This window comes from Aythya fuligula, chromosome 5 (genome assembly GCF_009819795.1).
Source record: "Aythya fuligula isolate bAytFul2 chromosome 5, bAytFul2.pri, whole genome shotgun sequence".
Lineage (NCBI taxonomy): Eukaryota > Metazoa > Chordata > Aves > Anseriformes > Anatidae > Aythya > Aythya fuligula.
This window is the reverse complement of record NC_045563.1, coordinates 44,548,293-44,565,761: the sequence shown is the minus strand read 5'-3', so window position 1 is coordinate 44,565,761 and position 17,469 is coordinate 44,548,293. Positions and strand designations below refer to the sequence as shown.

Sequence of the window (17,469 nt, the reverse complement as noted above, 5' to 3'; positions counted from 1 at the left end):
GATGCCAAAGCAAGAAAAAACTAAATTATATTTAATAAATTATCAAATTGTGCAATCATAGAAGAAAGAAAACAACTTCTATTTGACCTTGAACGTACCATTTATTCAATAAGAAATAAAAAAAAGCTAGAGGGTAGTTGTTTCTTTTCATTATACTGTTGCTGATTCTGTGGTTAGTTATTAATTTTATTTTTTATGATTCACAATCTGCTCTTTGAAATATGCCATATGCTCAAAGCAATTCAAGGATGACAACTGTCAGAATTACTCCAATAAAAATTGCCTAAATGAGGAAGATTTACTGCAGCCTGATATTTCTGTCAAAAGCCCCTCCTTTCTTTTCCCCACTACCCCTCATTCCCATGGACTATAGCTTCTCAGACACACAGTGAAGCCTGAAATGGTTTTAGATCAAATCCACGCATTTTGGCCAACTTCCGGAAAGTACTCTAAAAGAAGTGACTCTAAAAGAAAGTACTCTAAAAGCTTCTGGGCTAACGCTACCACGATAAATATAATCTGTGTGTGACTGTGTGTGTGCATGTGTATACACATCTTTTGTAGATCCATGAAGACTCTCTAATCAATATGCAAGTCCAAAATCATTTTGCTGAAATCACAAGTGTGATGACTTAACATGACAATGTCTGCTTTATGCATAACTAATAAAATTAAATTGGAAAAGTCCTGCATTCTGGCAGCAGCAAACCAAAATCAAGGCAAATTTCTTTCTTCCCAGAAGAGGTCTGAAAGGTGGATAAAAATCCAGCTGAAAGCTCCAATCAAAACACATTTTGTTAAATGCTACCATTTCATTTTTTTCCTTCATTTTGTTTCAGTCTATTTATTAATGCAGTTTCATTTATTTCTATTCATCTTGAAGACAAATCTTTGTCCTTCTATAGAATTACACCAAATAGAATGTGATAAAGGGAACTTTCTTGCAATTATGATGTCGGTGCAGCCTGTCAGCGCACAGGGGATGGAAATGAGGTTGGGGACAGGGAAGGGAATTCTAATAGACACCATGATACATACAATGAACGCAGCGATATCCTGTGAGAGAAAGACTTGTCAAGCTAATCAGATCTTCTATAGCTAGGTAAAGGCAGTAACGGTAGCGCTAACCTTGTAAAGATGCTGCTGCTGCTCCTCTGACATCATCAGGTCATGGCTGTCCATCACGATGGATTCCATGTCAATCAGCCAATCCCAGAGCTCCTGGTATTCTGAATCAAAGTCCAAAAGGCTGTAGATAAGGAACAAAATGTATTATGCATAAATACGGTGTAGTTGTTAAAATCTTGTATTAGAATAATATATTCTTGAAAACTCATGATGTTCCTAGTTACATTTCTAAAGAGACATTCTGTATTTATACAGAGTGGAGGAAAATGAAAACTGAAATCCAATTTAAGCCAGTGCCATGACCTAAATTCAGCGGCTGATGCCAAATCCTGACAACTGTTGGCATACTGCATTTGCTTCAAAATTTCTGAAATAGAAATCCCCCATAGATAATGTTGATTAATGGTTTTTAAAGTGCTGACTTTATATTGAGCAAACTTTGCAACCATCTTGATATAATTCATATAAAAATATTATTTTCATAGAAAAATGACTCAATCCATTCAGCTATCCCTCTGCTGTCTATCTGCCTATCTCTGTAAATATCCTACATTTATTTTCATGGATGAGTAGCTAGCATTTCAACCTAACGCCGTAAGATAGGCTTGAGTGAATATGGTAAGCCAGTGAGAACTAAGGCCAGATACAGTATTAGACAGGTGTTCCCTACAGACATGTAAGAAACAAAGGTAAGGACAGGAAGTCAAAACAATGAATCCTTGAATAGCCAGCAATCATTAAAATTCAAAGGAGGATCACTACGGTTTTCAACAAAATAAATCATTAGAATAAGGAGCTTAAAAGGATTAATGTGATTCTCTATTGAAAGCCCAGTGAATAAGTAAGGCATAGCTTCTTCTAAAATACCATGGTACAAGACAGAAGGTACATACTAAAAACTGCACATTCGTCAAAAAAATACCCCTTGAAAAGGGATCTTCAAACCTCCAAAACTGGAACTAACAAAAGCCTTGCCAGTAGAATAAGAAAGCCTCATATTGATCAAACAATAATACATGTTCCACTAAAGCTAATTTCTCCAATTATTAAAAACTTTTTTAGCTTTCTGCATCTTTAGCAACACCATTTAAAAAAAAAAAAAAAAAAAAAAAGCAGTATTTCAACAGAGAAACAATGGACTAAACATGTTTTTAATGTTATCAGTACTACAGCAGTTTCAGTTGTTATTAACTAGAGTACCATGTGCATGGTAATTTTGAAAGCTTATATATAAAGTTGTGACAAGTAGAACTGTCAGAAAGAAAGAAAGAAAGGAGAAGGAAGAAAGAAAAGCCATTTGCCTTCTGTGGTATTATTTTCAATGAGTTGGCAACAAAGGAAGTCTTGTATAATGTACAAGTGTTGATTCCTGTTTCTGAAGTAACTCTTAGTTTAATCCACTGTACTCTGTGTACTTTTACTCCTCTTTCAGAAGCCATTTGGCTCAGATATCATTTTGAAACTAAAATAAAACTAAACTCCATTTCGAATACTGTATTTGCAGAGATAGTGAATCTTCCTCCCTTCCCCTGAAAACAGTACAACCACGCTGTCTCTTCAGTATCTAGGGCTCTTTTATTCCCCTTCTGTTCTATCCAAGTATTATCCAGCATCGTAAAACTGACAAGCAGTTATTAAAACATATGTTTTATGATATAAGAGGCTTGATTTCATCTCATGTAAATTAGTACTGATTCAGTTGGACTTGGTCAGTTTTCACTCAGCAGTGAAATATTTGAATTAAGATATGAAGTTAACTGAATCAAATCCTACATCCAATGTTCATAGCCTTCTGCTGCCAGAATGGGATGGGATGCCTTTGGAGACTGCGCCAGGAAGTGGACTGGGATTTCACTGTAATGTGCAGAACACATGCTGGATCCAAACACCTGCTTTGTATCTATAGAACCACATCTTGGTTACAGTCCAAATTTGTCCATTTATTGGTGTAAGAGAATGAATTGATCCTTTAAAGACACACAAAAGCACTTTTCCCTGACCTTTACAAAACCCAAATAAGCACTAGGAAACAGCTGGACAGTTTGATTTCTAGCTAATGTTTTAAAAAGCATCTCAACCCAAAATAAAGAATGAGAGAAACAGTATTAATTTGAAAAAGTCCAAGAAGGGATGCAGGACATAACAGGGATTTATTTTTTTCCCCATAGTTTAGATCCTATGTCTCTTCCTTTTTTTTTTTTTGGGGGGGGGAGGGGGCAGGTATTAAAATAAAGTTAACTAAGACCATTTTTAAGCAAACTGTCTATTGCAGTTATTTTCCTGATCTTGAAGACAGTGAAGTCAGCATAAAAAGCATCATCAATATTTTTTTAAAAATTTGCTATATTCTTAATAGTTCTGAAATAACTCTGATAAAAAAAAAAAAAAAAAAAAAAAAAAAAAAAAAAAGCTTTGTTTTTAAAATGAATACCTCACATATAAATGGTAAATACTGATTGCTATTAAATTATTATTTGGAAAAAGCTATGTTATTAAGGTGTTAAAAAGATATTCAGAAAATCCAGCAAATGTAGGATCAGTGACAGGTAAAGATTAAAATGTACCTGTCAGTATTTCTGTGGTATATTGAGTATTTCTTTTATATTGAGAGTCTTTTTTTTTTTTTTTTTCCTGAGCTTAGCAAATCTTTTTCATATTGCCACAGGCAGAATCAAGGAAAGCATAACTTCTGAAATACTGGGTCTGTGTTGCAGATGCAAGAACTACAAAAAACATCTAATTTTGGTAGATTATCCAAATCCACTGATTGCCAAAAAAAAAAAAAAAAAAAAAAAAAAAAAAAGTTAGGACATCTGTGTACTGGGGAAAAAAAAATCTCCATTAAAAGTACCCAAACATTGACAACAAGAAGGCTATAATGTTAGTTAAAGGGCAGGAAACTACAGCTTCCTTAATACAGGTTTTGTTGGTTAATAAGCTAAAATCATTAGCTACATAATAACTGAAATGACATTAAGAAGTATATTTTATCTTGGTAAACAGGGAATCAGATATGCAGAGTTGCATGTCTAATCCCTTGAACCCTAAACATATTTCTTAAAATGTGGACATCAATTTATTATTTTGAATGAAAATTCATGAGCACCTTTCTCATGAGAAAACCAGCTCGTCTGTGGCATTAATAAATAAAAAGGCATGTGAAGCTATTTCCATCAGCCTTTTTCCCCATGTTTAACACACACTTCCAGTTTGTATTATTTCTTTGACAGCATAACTCACATGCTATTTAGAAATACTGTAAACATACTGAAATGCCCGCCAAAAAAATTCATCCAGACAAAAAGTTCTTTCAAGTTTCTGGGTCATGATTTTTTGAGAACTTCTTTCCATTCACATGTTTCTACTAGGAGAGATCAAAATTCTGACCTTAACAGCTTTAAAATCATCGTATATTCCATACATACAACCCTCTTTATTGTCATTGCAACATCCATGCTCTCTGCAGGACATCTAATTCTTTACACAATAACTGGCATCCCCTTATTCTGCCGGTACTACCTTACCTATCTGAGTTTAATTGTTTCCTGCACAAAGTCACCTCCTAAATCTTTCTCCTCACTATATAAACAATTCTCCATCTACAGTAACACTTGTTCCCGGTGTAGGCACTCTTCTTTTTCATAGGCCAAATGTCCACAACTGCTAACGGATAGATACCCTAATTTTCCCAGTTATCCAAATGGCCTGTTCTCTGTAGAGATCTCAGTTCTCCTAGTAACAGATGCTGGCTCATCCTACTACAGAATTTCTGTCCACATGTTTTGTACAGTAGGGAAATACTGAATAAACCTTATTTCAAAGACATATATCTGTAGGTAAAAAGCATTTCCTTTGTGTTCCATAACTCAGACTGGTTCAAATGTTTATCATCTGAATTTAGCCACCATGTTTTCTATAATGGCCAAATACATTGTATTGTATCTATGTGCCTCCTGTCTGGCCCAGAAAGGTGGCCACAGCACAGAAACAGGGAACACCAGTAGATCACCACTGCCAGTAATAAGCATGAAATTACGAGTGTAAATGAATGCAGCTAAGAGCTTTACTATCTGCTTTACACATATGATACATAGAATTACAGACTGGATTTTTCCATGAGGCTTAAAGCTTTATAGCCCCTATCCTCAATAAAATCAAATGTCTCTTATTGTCTTATGTCCCATGCAAAATTCCAACCTCAAATCTTGCTCATATTCAATTCTGACTGCAAAATTATAAGATGTTTTTGAACATTTAGCCCCCAGTGCACATTTATATACATATACACACCAATTCAGAACAAATTATTTTTATGGTTGGCAATAGCTGCACTAGCGTGTTTGAGAATCTGACAGATTTCTGCATATGTAATCAAGATCTCAGTAATCCTACATAATTAGCCCACATCAACTTTTCTAAAACAGTCATCTTTCCGTATAATAAGAGGGGATGTTTACAAGGCTCATTTATCTTTACAGTTGGTAATTTAATAAAACTATGTTTCCAAGACCTCAACATTGAGTTAACAATTGAAAAAGGAAGTTATCGGGGTAAGAGCATCTTGGTCAGTGACTTTCCTTGAACATAAAATTGAAGGTAAAAGTTCTACTGAATTTTCTGGTTACAAGAAAACTTGTATCCAAATGAGGATGTACCCAAACAATGAGAACTAGTCAGCTTCTTTGAACTGCTTTTACCCCATACTATTATGAACTCACAGAGCTGTTCTTATGTACATTTAGAGGAGCTAGCAGTTAGCAGATACAATTTTCTAAAAGCCTCCTAGAAAAAGTCTTAAACCAGAACTACAAAACATTTTCTTTGTTGTGAAAAAAAGGAGAGGCAGCCATTCAAGACTCCATTTCAGTGATTAATCTGTCCAAGATTCTTTACTCAAGTTGTCAATAAAGGGTTTCTTTTAATATGTATATTTATATATATACATATAGGCACTTACATGTATAGTGTATGTGTGTGTTTACATTTATTAAATCAGATTGAGATGACCAACTCAAGTGAAAACAGTTAAAATTGCAGCTTTCTAGATGTGCAAAACTGGGATGCTTAAACTGGGAACTGTAAGTTCACGTACATATATGCATGTGCGTGTATATTTATACACACATATATATATATTTATTTATAAATATATGTATATATTTTTTATATAAAGCTTCATATTCAATTTTCCTAGTCACTAGTAGAATTATGGTTAGAGAGAATTGTCTTACAGTGGTGTTAACAAGTTATAAAGACATTTCCTTAGAAGATGCTAAGAAATCAAAAGAAATAAAGACATAACAGGAGAAAAGTTTGAAATGAAAGGACATTACATTTATTTTTAATCAAATAATGGATTGCTATTAGATAGTGTTAGGTAGTCCCATGAACAAACCATGAATTAGATAAATTAACCAGAACTCATTGATTTCTGCATTAATATATGAAAAAAATAAATATATAGAGAGAGTTTTCCCCTGCTTCTTGACCCAGGAAGAAAAATCCTGGTTAACTAGAAGGAAGAAAAAGTATATCATGTAAAAAAAAATACAGATCAGTGAGAATAAAACAACAAAAAGAATAGTTCCCTACCCATTACTTCCCACTGTGTGAACTTTTGACATATCAGCAAACTCTTCCTTTCGCTTGCTACTACTGTTGTACTGCTCGCTGTACAGCTTTAAGGACATCTGTTCAACAGCATCTCTTTGTGCTTCCAGATAGCATAGCTGAACCTCAGCCTAGAAAAGAAAAAAAAAAACAATAGATTTTTTTATTATTATTTTTAAATTCAGAAAGAATGCATTTAAAACAGCTTTTGGATTGCAACAGTTTTAACACAGAGGAGAATACACACCATCATTTTTCTCTTTGCATTATAGTCAAAAAGGTTGAAGCAGTAAGTCAGATAAAAGTACAGTGTATTCCCAATTGCTAGAACTGAAGTATTTAGATAACTATAATGGCACGTGCTATGTAATCTATGAGATCTATACCCCATCAAACATTGCATAAAAATGTCTGGATGTTAATGAAAATTAAATTAGAAATGACACACTATGTCTGAACAGGTACATGTATAAACATTTCTCAAAGGCTTCAAGACATTTCAAGACATCTCAAAGGCTTTTCAACACATTGCCTGTGCCTTCTAATTAATGAAAATCATATTGTTGTAGGCAGTTTTAAGTAGTAAGTGTAAACAAAAACAAGCAACTAGGCATTATTCACACTCTGCTTTCCCATAGCTGGTGTCCATGATTACTCAGCAAATTTGATTGCAAAGATAAAGGCAGTAAGTTAGAAATGGTGTTTTCCATCAAACTCTGCCTGGCCAGAAGAATTTTGAATAATATTTGGCACGATAACTTATTGAAAAGACACTTTATTTATTGCAGCTGTGGTGATCAGTTTGATTCTGGAACTCAGAGAACCAGATGATAAGAGGATGAAATCTGCTATGTACCACACATCTGCTATGTGCCCTAGGAACAGGGAAGAGAACAGAGGGTAGAGTAAGTTCAAAAGCACTTGGGGACCAATATGCTGTTGTTTTCTTTTAATATGCTTCAGTGAAAGAAAAACACATTACGAATTCTGACAATGCTTCAAAAACTGCTACTTCTGTGTAACTACATACTCATTTCTATTAGTAGGAGAATGCCTGCTGAACTATTTGGTACCATGGCAAGTAAACACAACGAGCATGGAGGCAATTCTGTGCAAAAATTCTTGCATTTTCTGTGGCTGTAGACAGGTAAGTGAAGAGTTTGCTTGGTTGTTGACAGCACGGCAGAGTTACCAGTCTGTGGAAGAATGGCGGCTATAAAGAGAAAGCAGGGAAAGGGCTAGAGTAGAGAAGGAAAATGTGCAAAATCCAGACTAAGGAAAAATGTAGGCAAGTGAAGGGAAGCAGGCACTAAAGAATGGCAGTGGAGAAAGTCTGAAAGGTTCAAATGCCTCAGTAACAGTTGTATATATTTGCATATACCTTACTTTAGCATTGATGCAATTTTTGCTGAGTAATAATACAGCTATTTGGAAAACCCACTTCCTTTTCAATTTTTTCTTCCAAACACTTACAGCTTCTTACAGTGAAATTCATTATGTTTGGCAGTAAATCCCAATATGTTTTTAGAAATTAAACAGAAAAACTAGCAAACTTTCCAAGATAAAAATCCCAAGTAAAACATTCAGGTCTGTTAGTGCATACACAAGCAGAATACAAAGTTTTCATATCTAGTCCAAAACAGTGAAAATGAAACCATACAGGGTTACCCATGAAGAAGCATTACTGGCACGCAAAACTAGTTGGGACTGTTCTAGTTAGTCAGAGTAGGCTGCTAAGGTTGGAAAGAGCTATAAAACATACTACTTTTAGAAACTATAATTGGAACTGTGGCTTATACAACTCAGAAATGACCAAAAGAAGCAATAAACACATGCCATTACCTTCCTGTTCCCCTCCTACCTCCAAGTATCTTTTTCTTTAAGGTGATAAACAATCTCCTTCTCTACAGGGATTTCTGATTAAACTCCTTTTTTGGAAGGATTCTTCACCAACCAGGATAATCTTTCAGCTGAGTATTTTGTACTGTCCACATAAGCATAAATTAAAAGAGGAAATTGATAGCCTTATTAGAAAGGACTTATTCAGTTTGTTTTCATATTAGTTATGATTGGGCATGACATTTACAGTCTCATGCCTTAATTTGAAAGATCGATAACTTTCCAAAACAATTGCCTTAATATATATATATATATATATATACATATCTTGTATATATCTTCTATGACTGTTTTAAGACTAGAATTGAAACCTTCTGGATAATTTAAAGCAAACAATTTCACTGCTTTTCAAGATGGACTTGGAAGTGGAGACAAGTGATTATACTTCTTGCTTTATTCCTACGATTTTTTTTCTGATCTTTAAATTATGTACACAGAATAAAACCCAACACTTCCCCTAAGTAGTCCAAAAGCAGGAAATTCACAGGTAATCTAGACTCAGTAACCTCCCATATATGAATTAAATCTCAGCCTTAATCAAACACATGCTATTTCTTGAACCCTTTTCTACTGAGGATTATGAACTCCATTAACATCACACACTATGAATCCTGAATACAAGTAATTTTGTCCCAGTCCTTGTAGCACAAAAAATACAATCCCTCTATAAATCAACTATCTCTGTTTTTAAACCCACTTGCTGTCTTCAACTATTGCAGATACTTACAGCAACTCAAACTTGGGCAGTGTAGAGTTTCAGATGGATCTCTCTGATTTCTTGTCTGTATGAATTCATCCATCTCACTGTTGTACTTAAGCATTTTTTGTCCCTGTTCTACTGATATCAGCTGCAAATCCAAAGAGGCTTTGAAGACCTCAAGTAGGTATTGATCAGTTTAAGTCTCAAAAAGCTATATTCTGCAGAATCTGAACTAACTGGCACAAGGCACAATCTAGAAAACAGTACACACCATGTATGCAGTAAATCTACTGCAGTTTATTTTCATCTTAAAATCTTTAATAAGAATGAAGGATCAGTTTTGCAGTATTCTGGCAAAATAACAGTAGCATCTTTATTAATTGCTAACCAACAGAACAGCTACTTGTTTTACCCTCTAGCTTATTTTGAGAGTGCCTTTTCAGATTGCCCTACATATGCTTTCATGTTACTTAAGGCAACTCTAAGAACTTAATCTCTATCGCAAACACACCACTATAGATGTGGATGTCTAGCAAATCCTAAGAAAGCATGCTAAGATATGCATCATTCCAAATATACGTAATAGAAATTGGATGGGAGGCAATCATTCATTTACTCTTAATACCCAAATACTGAAGTGATAGACTGAACATACCAAAAAAAAAGAAAAAAAGAAAAAAGCAAGGAATGATGCTCAGCAGTTGTTTTCCACTTCATGGTCCTCCTATCCAACAAGTGACATTTTTGCAATAAAGACATAATCACAAAGATGCTGGTGATGGGGTGATGGTTTGTGGTTTGGTTACACAAACTCTAATCATCACTGTCCTACCAAGACGAAATGAGTTTACAAGATTCAGTTGTAAATTAACCTGAGATATTTCCAATAATCAAATGACAAAACACTCTGATTTTTCTGAGCCTGGAGGACCCAACATCTGTACATGACTATGAAAAACAGTAGTCTGTGGGAAAGCAGTGAACATTTTGTACACTTGTGCCAAATATTCAGAGTTCTAGTCATGAGTTAATAACAGCAAATATTTTTAAGGCTATCTTCAGAGAGCTCATTTTCTAAAAAGCAAGAGCTTATAAATAAACTGACGGAGCCTGGCATACAGACTCTACTCCTTAAGACTGGCTTCGCATGACAACATAGAACGTCCTTTACTACACAGATCACTATATAACACGAAGGGGTAATCAGAGACAATACCAATCAATGAAAATACATTGTATTTCTTGTTAGACGTACATGTTAGAATGACCTTATTCTGAAGTGGAGAAAGACAAGACATGGGATAATGGCTGTTACCGTGGGAGGAAGGAGATTGAAAGGTTATATAGAGAATGGCAAATGAGACTCAAAATTTACACCAATGTAAATTGAGATAAGAACTCAGTGTTATGTTGTTGTGCTGTAACAATTTTATATTGGAATGTGCTAGAATAAATATCTCTGAATTTGTGTGGAAGAGAAAGTGTTTTCCAAACAGTTTTCCTAGGGATCGTGTTCTTTTGTTAGGAACTACATTAACTGTAAGCAAACTATTCTTTTTTAAATATACAAATTATACTATATTCACTTGACTTTGAAAAAGGAGAAAAAGCTGTACAACTTGTACATTACACTGTAATTGCTACAGAATTGCATGTGAAATACAGGCATAATTTAATTTTTCTGCCATTGGTTAACCTTAAACTGTATAAAAATATTGTCTCAACTTAAAGCACAAGTTCTAGCTTTCACCAAAAAGGGAAGTGGTCAGAGGGTGTTATGCAGCATGTAGACTTAGAAGGCTCATCTGCATCGTGTAGTTTTATATAAGTACAAGTACTCAGCTGCATCATTCTAAAAGGATGCATATCCCAGCTGGTACACTTTGTAATTTAGTATTACAAGGATGTTTGGTACATCCTTGTAATTTACATCCACAGATAGAATTGGGAGTAATCCTTACCAGAATTAAGTAGATCAATGCATATGACCACATAAATGCTACTTTCAAGCATTTTTTTCTGTTTTCTGACACAGTATTCTGGTTATCTGTCCACATTAAAAAGTGGTGGAGAAGGTCTAATTATAGGACACGAAACGACCGGGCTCTGCAGCTAGTGAATAAAATGATATTGCGGAGTACACAGCTCAAAATATATTCCATGGAGATGCAGCTGGTAGTTATTTGGCAGGCAAGAATTTGACCAAAGACTGTACAGACTGATCATCCACTACTCCATCCCCACAGCCAGCCAACATGTCTTCTGCTTCTGGAAACACTGAGGGTAGAAGCAGGACTTCCAAGAGGTACCCAGGTATTTTAACTGGTATTCCCCCCACCTGCCTCCCCTTCCTCTGCAAAATGTAAACAGCGACCTTGCTGCAGTGAATTTCTTCCTATGTACCCTTTCTGCTTTTGGCTCCCTGCCTTTAACATCCTTCATCTTGCAGACTCTCTTCAGGACTGAATCAGATTAAAAAATAATCCTATATCGTAAACTGTGTTTACTGAGAGCTGAACATCTGATAGTCCTATTACAAAGGACACACTGTGTTTTGATCATGCAGGAAATTAATTCTGTTAATCAGGGCATGCTTGTTACCAGTTAAAATCTTAGCCAAGTGTTTTTATCATCATAAATCTCAGAAATGCTTTTATATCAGTAATAACTTTATCACTGTATTTTTCAGAGTACTAAAACTATCACAACAATGTGAAACTTCAACACAGAAAAGGCAAAATTACAAGGCAACAACATTCTTACTTATCAAGGTACTTAAACTCATTGTGGAGTTTAAGTAACAGCAGTAACCGCACAGTGAAGCCTGTCCAGAGGAGCTATAAAATGAAATTTTAGATAGGTTACAGCAAGTCAGGACTGCCTTCTCAGGCAGTTCCCAGATCAGGAATTAATTCAAGAAAAAAAAAAGGGGGGGGTTAGGGGGGCAGTAAATAACAGCAGTACATTTTGGAAGGTTTCCCTTGGCTTTCAGAACTATATAGGGTTTTTTTTTTGCTATAAAGATTAGGAACATGACCTGTGACTTCAGGACAGTGGAGTGCAAATGCAATCAGTTGTGTGGCCTCAACAGTATTGTCTGACCAAATCCATGGAGGTGTCCTGGCCATTGTGTTAATTTAAAATCAGGACCTCTGCTGTCTAATTCCTGATCGTCCCCCTGCCTTTGGTTCTGTTCAGTATAAAATTAAATACTCTACAGGAGAATGGCATGCCCTGTGTTTCAAACAGATTCTCAGCTGTTGATCCAGAGAAGTTCTCTTTATCACAAATACCAAAAAACATTGAAGGAAAGTATGAAAGGAATAACCTCTCCAGGGACTTGCAGGACTGTGAATAGTTTTGGCAATAGCATCCGAAAATTGTGAGGTGAAAAAAAAATCCTCATAAGAATGAAAATTTAACAGTGGGCAATATATTTTGCTAGTTTTGTCTTGCAGGTCATCTCCAGCTACAGAACTAGTGAGTGACTGGCAGCATGCAAAAGAAGGGTTTATAATAACCAGGAACCAGGTAGAGAACAGGTTTGCTCCAACAAGGAAGCTCACACAGAGAGGGCTGGGATGACAGAAGAGTGTTTGCTAAAAACAGGCAGAATACACAAATTAACATATTCAGATCCAGTTGAATGCATCAATGTAATGGTTAGAGTGCATTTAATCAAAACTGTCACATGCCTTCCAGCTTTCTTCAGTGACACCTCTTGGAATGCCACCAGAATTGCAAGACCCAACAGTCCCACTCCTACAAACTCTGAAGAATTCATCCTATTAAAGAAGCAATTTATCAACACAACCTTCTCCTGTGGTTTCTTTCCAGTCCTACAAAGAAAACAATTTGTTTTGGGAGGTCAGAATATAGATATGCTGTATTTAAACACAAGTTTGAACACCTTTCCAGGCCAGCCTCAAGATCTTGAAGTAGTCAGGAAGAGGAAAGACTAGTTAGACACAGAAACCCTTCCCTCAGCGTGCTAAAATTGTAAACTTAATCTTAATTAAAACCTCCATTATTTGCACAGTTGTGATTGTTCCTACCATTCCCTTATTTGCACTTTTAGAACAATGAAGTAGCTTAAAAAGAGATTGTAGAGTCTGCTATCATGTAAAGCACTGATATTTCTAAAAGTCATGCTTCCCTAATAGGTTGGGATACTAAACCACATGTACCAGCCATGCACCTAACTAGATCTGCAGGTCTGGGCATGCAAAATGGCTGTGCTCTTAAGGTTGAAGGTACAAATGGACAAAATTTAGGACAGCAAATGCATTCAGGAGAAACTCTGGCATGATCACATACCTTCCTCTGCCCCCATCCCTACAGTGATGGGCACAGACATTTGTAAAAAAACAAACAAACAAACAAACAAAAAAAAAAAAAACGAGGGAAAGTAGTTATTGCAAAACCAATACCTCCAAGGGAAAACTACCCGACACATCTCAGGAAGGTATGACTGAGCTAATATAAAAATGTTATGGCCTTTTTTCATGGAAACTTTGCTCAGAGGTCTACTTTGTGCATATTTTGGAGGAATCTCTTCTCACCACTGGGAGCTGTACTGACTTATAGCAAAGTGAATTCTGATGACTAATTTGAAGAATTTGGCTTTCAAGTTACTTGAAATTATTATATAAAAAAATCTCTTTTTGAAGTAAATATATGGTGATTATTCTTTAAACTTATGGTGCATGAATCTGCATTTACTTCGGTAATACACATTGACTTTTAATTACTTTTACCATACTATAGTAGTATTCCTGTTTTATGTTTTGATATCTTTTCATGAACTAAGATTTTTGCACATTTCTATTACTTATCATGCTGAAAGGAACCTACATAAAATGCAAAAATGACTATTAAGATGATATGCTGTATTAAAGTATGAAATGTTACACCAGATCATTTGTGAGCATGCTACATAGTAATTATATTAAGTAGTGCATAAACAGTTTGATTTTTGCCAAGTGGCTCCATTTGAAACTTTTATATTCTTGACAAATGTTTCATATTTATTAAATTAATCATTACAAAGATTTCATTTAACAACTTATTTGACAATTTCTTGTACATACTAACACTTACAAAATTGTAGAAATTTTGAGCTAAAATCTCTTTTGATTCAGTATTTTGAATCTGATACTTTGAGAGGCTCAGTAGTGTCAAACATTTTCAAGTCCAAACTCCTACATAGATTTTACTTCTTACTCTCTTCAGATTCTTACTGAATGTTTATTTGACTTGTTCTGAAATTGAAGGTGATTCTTTCCACACCTAGAATATATACTAATTTGGTGTCATATTACCACTAGAGATAGGAATGTTTTCTTACTATACAATACATATATACATGTATATTTAAATTAAGATCACTATTTTCCTCTAACAGGGAGAAGTGGTTATAAAATATTTCTGACTTTTTAAATAGTGAACTGCTAACAATACCAAATTGTGCAGATATGAACACAGGACTGTTTTCCCTGCAAGATTAAGGAAGAACAGGCAGACCGTGAAGATTGATAAAACCTGCACGTTACTTAATTAATTAATTTAACAAAAAATGGGAAATGCAGGCTTAGTACATTTCTCCATATATTATCCAAATCCTTTCCCTATCCAAATACTGTGCTATTTATATACATACATATGTATGTATGTATGTGTATATATGTTTTTGAGAAAAATTCAAAACTGAAAATTTGCAAAGTAATTTGTGAAAATTTTTAAAAATACTAGCAAAGGCTGGAAATTACTGTAGCAACAGTAAAACAGCTTAATATGTTGATTCATACAGTTACCTTGCCATGTATAAAAAGCAAGCAGACACTGCTGCTCATTTGAGTTGTTTACGATCCTCAGATGAGGAGCCTCTTGATGCACCTGGCACCTACTGAGGTAGAGGGAACTGTAAAAAGATAACTGTTTTAAACATAAAATATTTGTATTGCTGAGAGGTCAGCTTTGCCGCTGCTGACTTCACTGCAATTTGCATACTATTAAAGCATTACCCATAATGTTTGTAAAATTTAATTTTAAAGCTATGCTGTTAAAGATGTTTGCTGAATTGTAAGCACCTAGGACATTTGGGAAATTTGTTAACACTTTGATAGTTACAGTATTTTAGCCTCAGTTTGTTTTTTATTTACCCCAACCCCACCAAACATACAGTTACTATTCTCTTCTTCCACTTTATGACAACAAATTTTGAACACAACAACAAAAAAACACAAGTGTATTGCAAAAGTACGGTAATAGAGATAACTTCCCTTTTATTTTCAATATATTTAAATTTGTTACAAATGTCACTAACTCATTTATTTATTTATTTATTGCTGGGGGCTGAGATCCAATTATACTCCTATAGACTAGAGGTGATGGCTATGATTTTCTGCCTCACTCTAATACAGGCCTTCTCATTAAATCTTACAGCTCAGTAATCACACTCATCCAGTCTGTGTTTCAGTGCTGCATTCATGCTCACCTCATCCTCTTCCCCTGGATTTCCACCCTCCTTCCCCCTCCCATTCTCCTAAGACCTTTATTTACTCCCTGTCAGAAACTGCAAAATTAAAGATTTAGAATATGAAGATACAGTCTTTGCTTCCTGTGCCCTGCCAGACTATCACTTCACTCTAAATACACTTACTCTGGGAAGTACTGATATTAACTCACTTACAATGGCACATGAACTACAGTTCCCTTTGAAGTTTACAGAAAAGTTGTCTAGATGATAATGGAAAGGATGGAGTAAAGAAAGAAAGACAAGAATTGCTTTACATACTAATAACAACGATTTAGTTATCAAAACACTGCAGAACAAGCACGCCTTTATACCATTCTCTAAAAAATTTAGCTTCCTAGGGTTCTAATAGGCTTTTCCTATGGCTCAGGAATGCATGGTAGCACTCAGCCCAGTGCCTGTATCCTTATTTCAAAGAGAATCATTCAAACCGACATCCACCCTGTCAAGAATCTTGACTTTGAGCTGCTAATGCAGAATAAAAATCAATATAAATTTTGATCATTTGATGAATATTTACTTCTTTCTTTGGAGCTTGGGGATTTAGAATTGAAAACTGCTGAATCAAGTCATTTTTATTTTTTTTGTGTTTGTGCCAACACCAATTTACTACCCTCCTGAAAGTTCCTGAACAAGATGTCTCTTGTGGCATACATGTTGGTTTTTCCTGTCAATCATAACTGTGTGCCAGTAGGGAACCATAAACATTTTCCTTTCATACACTTAGTTCTCCAAAAAGAAGTATTTTGATTACTTCCCTGGAAAAGGTAAACTTGTCTTATTTAGACATACTGTAGAATGCCTATGTCTATTTTTCTAGGACAGCTGCTGTGCCTATTTTGATACTATCTATTAAACATTTTATGGTCAGTATGAATTGCTTCCTACAAAGAAACAGTTTACATAAAGGATTCACTGCAAACAAAGCTCAGTAACACAAAACAGATAAAGACGTACATTTACATTATCACTTCCCCTATATATTTTCTGAACAACTGCATGGAAATTCTGACCAGTATAATTTACACCAAATGTTTGTGAAAATGAAGATAGCAGGAGATAAATAGATCCCACAAGTGAGCAATTAAGATGTGACTCTAGCTTGCATTTCATCTTAAATAGAAATGTACCTTCAATCTTAATAAAATGAGCTTCAAAAAAATGTATATGTAAAGCTCCTATGTTTCCATAGTGATAGGGGGAGTGGGGGGAGAAGAGGGAAAAGGAGAAATGATGCTTCTAAATTTGAAAAAGACCTAGATTAGTTTAACAAGAACTGTAAATGCAAGCAATTTTCATCTTGCAAAATTTTTTATATATGACTCAGTGGCAGACAGGCTTTATCTTAAAGAGCAATTTTGTTGGTCTCTTATAAATTAAATAAAAGTGGCAGCAGCTGTCTTTCAGAAGGTTGATATAGGCTTGTATAGTCATATGACATTATGTAGACAGATGTTTTAAATAAAATAAAATATTTAGATTGCTAGATACCTTGCTAGATACAAAGGCAATTATAGGATGTCTTTGTTAAATTAAATTTCTCATTTTTCTGAGAAGAAAAAAAGGGAATTGTCCTGGAAACTGTACCAACAGGAAA

At 34.9% G+C, this 17,469-nt stretch overlaps 1 protein-coding gene across 3 annotated transcripts in view; it reads right to left on the bottom strand.

Moving 5' to 3' along the window:
- AKAP6 (A-kinase anchoring protein 6) overlaps positions 1-17,469 on the bottom strand; it is a 269,691-nt gene that overhangs the window by 79,804 nt on the left and 172,418 nt on the right. For all 3 annotated transcript variants that reach the window (XM_032187818.1, XM_032187820.1, XM_032187819.1), the window contains exons 8-9: positions 6,721-6,869; positions 1,129-1,249 (exon numbers count right to left, since the gene is read on the bottom strand). In XM_032187818.1, coding sequence (XP_032043709.1) covers positions 1,129-1,249; positions 6,721-6,869 — 270 coding nt within the window. The remainder of the gene's footprint in view (positions 1-1,128; positions 1,250-6,720; positions 6,870-17,469) is intronic.